Below are 1,583 nucleotides of genomic sequence, written 5' to 3'. Positions count from 1 at the left end.
ATATTCCATTGTGTATATGTACCACATTTTAAAAATCCAGTCCTCTTTCAGTGGGCAGCACGGTTGGTTCCATGTTTTTGCAATTGTGAACAGTGGTGCAGTAAACATGCATGTGCAGGTATCTTCTGCATAGAGTGATTTGAGTTCCTCTGTGTATATTCCCAATAGGGGACTTGTGGGGTTGTATGGAAGATTGTTTTTTAGGTCTTCTATGTATCGCCAAACTGTTTTCCACAGAGATTGTACTAGTTTACATTCCCACCAACAGTGTAGAAGTGTTCCCTTTTCCCTGCATCCTTTCTAGCATCTGTTGTTTTTTGAGTTATTGACGATGGCCATCCTGACTGGAGTTAGGTGGTATTTTAGTGTGATTTTAATTTGCATTTCTTTGATGACTGGTGAGGCTGAGCATTTTTTCATGTATCTGTTGGCAGTTCATATGTCTTCTTTTGAGAAGTGCCTATTCATATCTTTTGCCCACTTTGTAATGGGGCTGTTAGTTTTTTTCTTTTCAGCACGTTTAAGTTCCTTATAGATCCTAGATGTCAGATATACAGTTGGCAAATATTTTTTCCCAGTTCATGGGCTATCTCCCTGCCCTCTTGATGGTTTCTTTGGCTTTGCAGAAGCTTGTCAGTTTGATGAGGTTCTACTTGTCTATCTTATCTCTTATGGCCTGGGCACTTGGGGTTGTTATTTGGAATTGGTTGCTAGTTCCAATTTCCATAAGGGTATCTCCTGCATTTTCTAAGGTTCTTATAGTTTGAGGTTGTGTGTTTAAGTCTTTGATCCATTTAGAGGTGACTTTTGTGTCTGATGGTAGGTAGGGGTCTTGATTTAATTTTCTGCATGTGATCAGCCAGTTTTCCCAGCACCATTTACTGAGTAGGTTCTCCTCTCCCCAGTGGTTGGTGGTGGAGGCTTTGTTGAAGATGAATTGGTTAAAAAATTGAGATTTTGCTTCTGGAATCTCTATCCTATTCCCTTGGTCTATATGCCTGTTCTTGTACCAATACAAGGCTGCTTTGATTATTGTTTTCCAGAATATTTTAGATGGTCAGAGGGATACTAATGTCCATTTCCAGTGGAAACGTCATGGAAAAATAAATATTTTGTGAGTGTAAAAAAATACCTAACAGTGTTTGGCTTTTTCATATATTTTCAGATATTACATTTTAAAGTAATTAAAAAATACCAAGAATCATAACAGAATTGTAAATTCTTATTTAATTTTTTTCCTAATTAGGATCCAGTTTATGGAAGAGGAAAGCTTGGAGAAATTCAGGGACTTATTCTGGGAATGTTAGATACCTTTAACTATGAACAAGTAAGTAAGCTACTTACTATATATATGTCTGTCTTAAGGTAGAAAAAAGCTATTTCTTTTTTTTTATTTTGTACTTACATTTTAAAAAATTGCTGTCTATTTACTGGAAGTTAAGTAGATTGAGGTGTATATGTGTATAATTTTTCTACTTTTAAATTTCTCTCAGCCTGGCTCGGTGGCTCAGCCTGTAATCCCGCGCCTTTGGGAGGCTGAGGTGAGTGGATTGCCTGAGTCAGCGGGTTCGAGACCCGCCTGG

General features: G+C 37.7%; 1 protein-coding gene across 1 annotated transcript in view; it reads left to right on the top strand.

Annotated features, from left to right (window-relative positions):
- LOC103265962 (vacuolar protein sorting-associated protein 8 homolog) overlaps positions 1-1,583 on the top strand; it is a 36,140-nt gene that overhangs the window by 29,581 nt on the left and 4,976 nt on the right. Inside the window, exon 5 of the mRNA XM_008063610.2 lies at positions 1,247-1,327. Coding sequence (XP_008061801.2) covers positions 1,247-1,327 — 81 coding nt within the window. The remainder of the gene's footprint in view (positions 1-1,246; positions 1,328-1,583) is intronic.

The sequence above is a fragment of the Carlito syrichta genome, unplaced genomic scaffold, assembly GCF_000164805.1.
Source record: "Carlito syrichta isolate Samal-C Ts95f unplaced genomic scaffold, Tarsius_syrichta-2.0.1 Scaffold99345, whole genome shotgun sequence".
NCBI classification, from domain to species: domain Eukaryota; kingdom Metazoa; phylum Chordata; class Mammalia; order Primates; family Tarsiidae; genus Carlito; species Carlito syrichta.
Note: the sequence above shows the minus strand (reverse complement) of the source record. Positions and strands in the feature narration are given on the sequence as shown.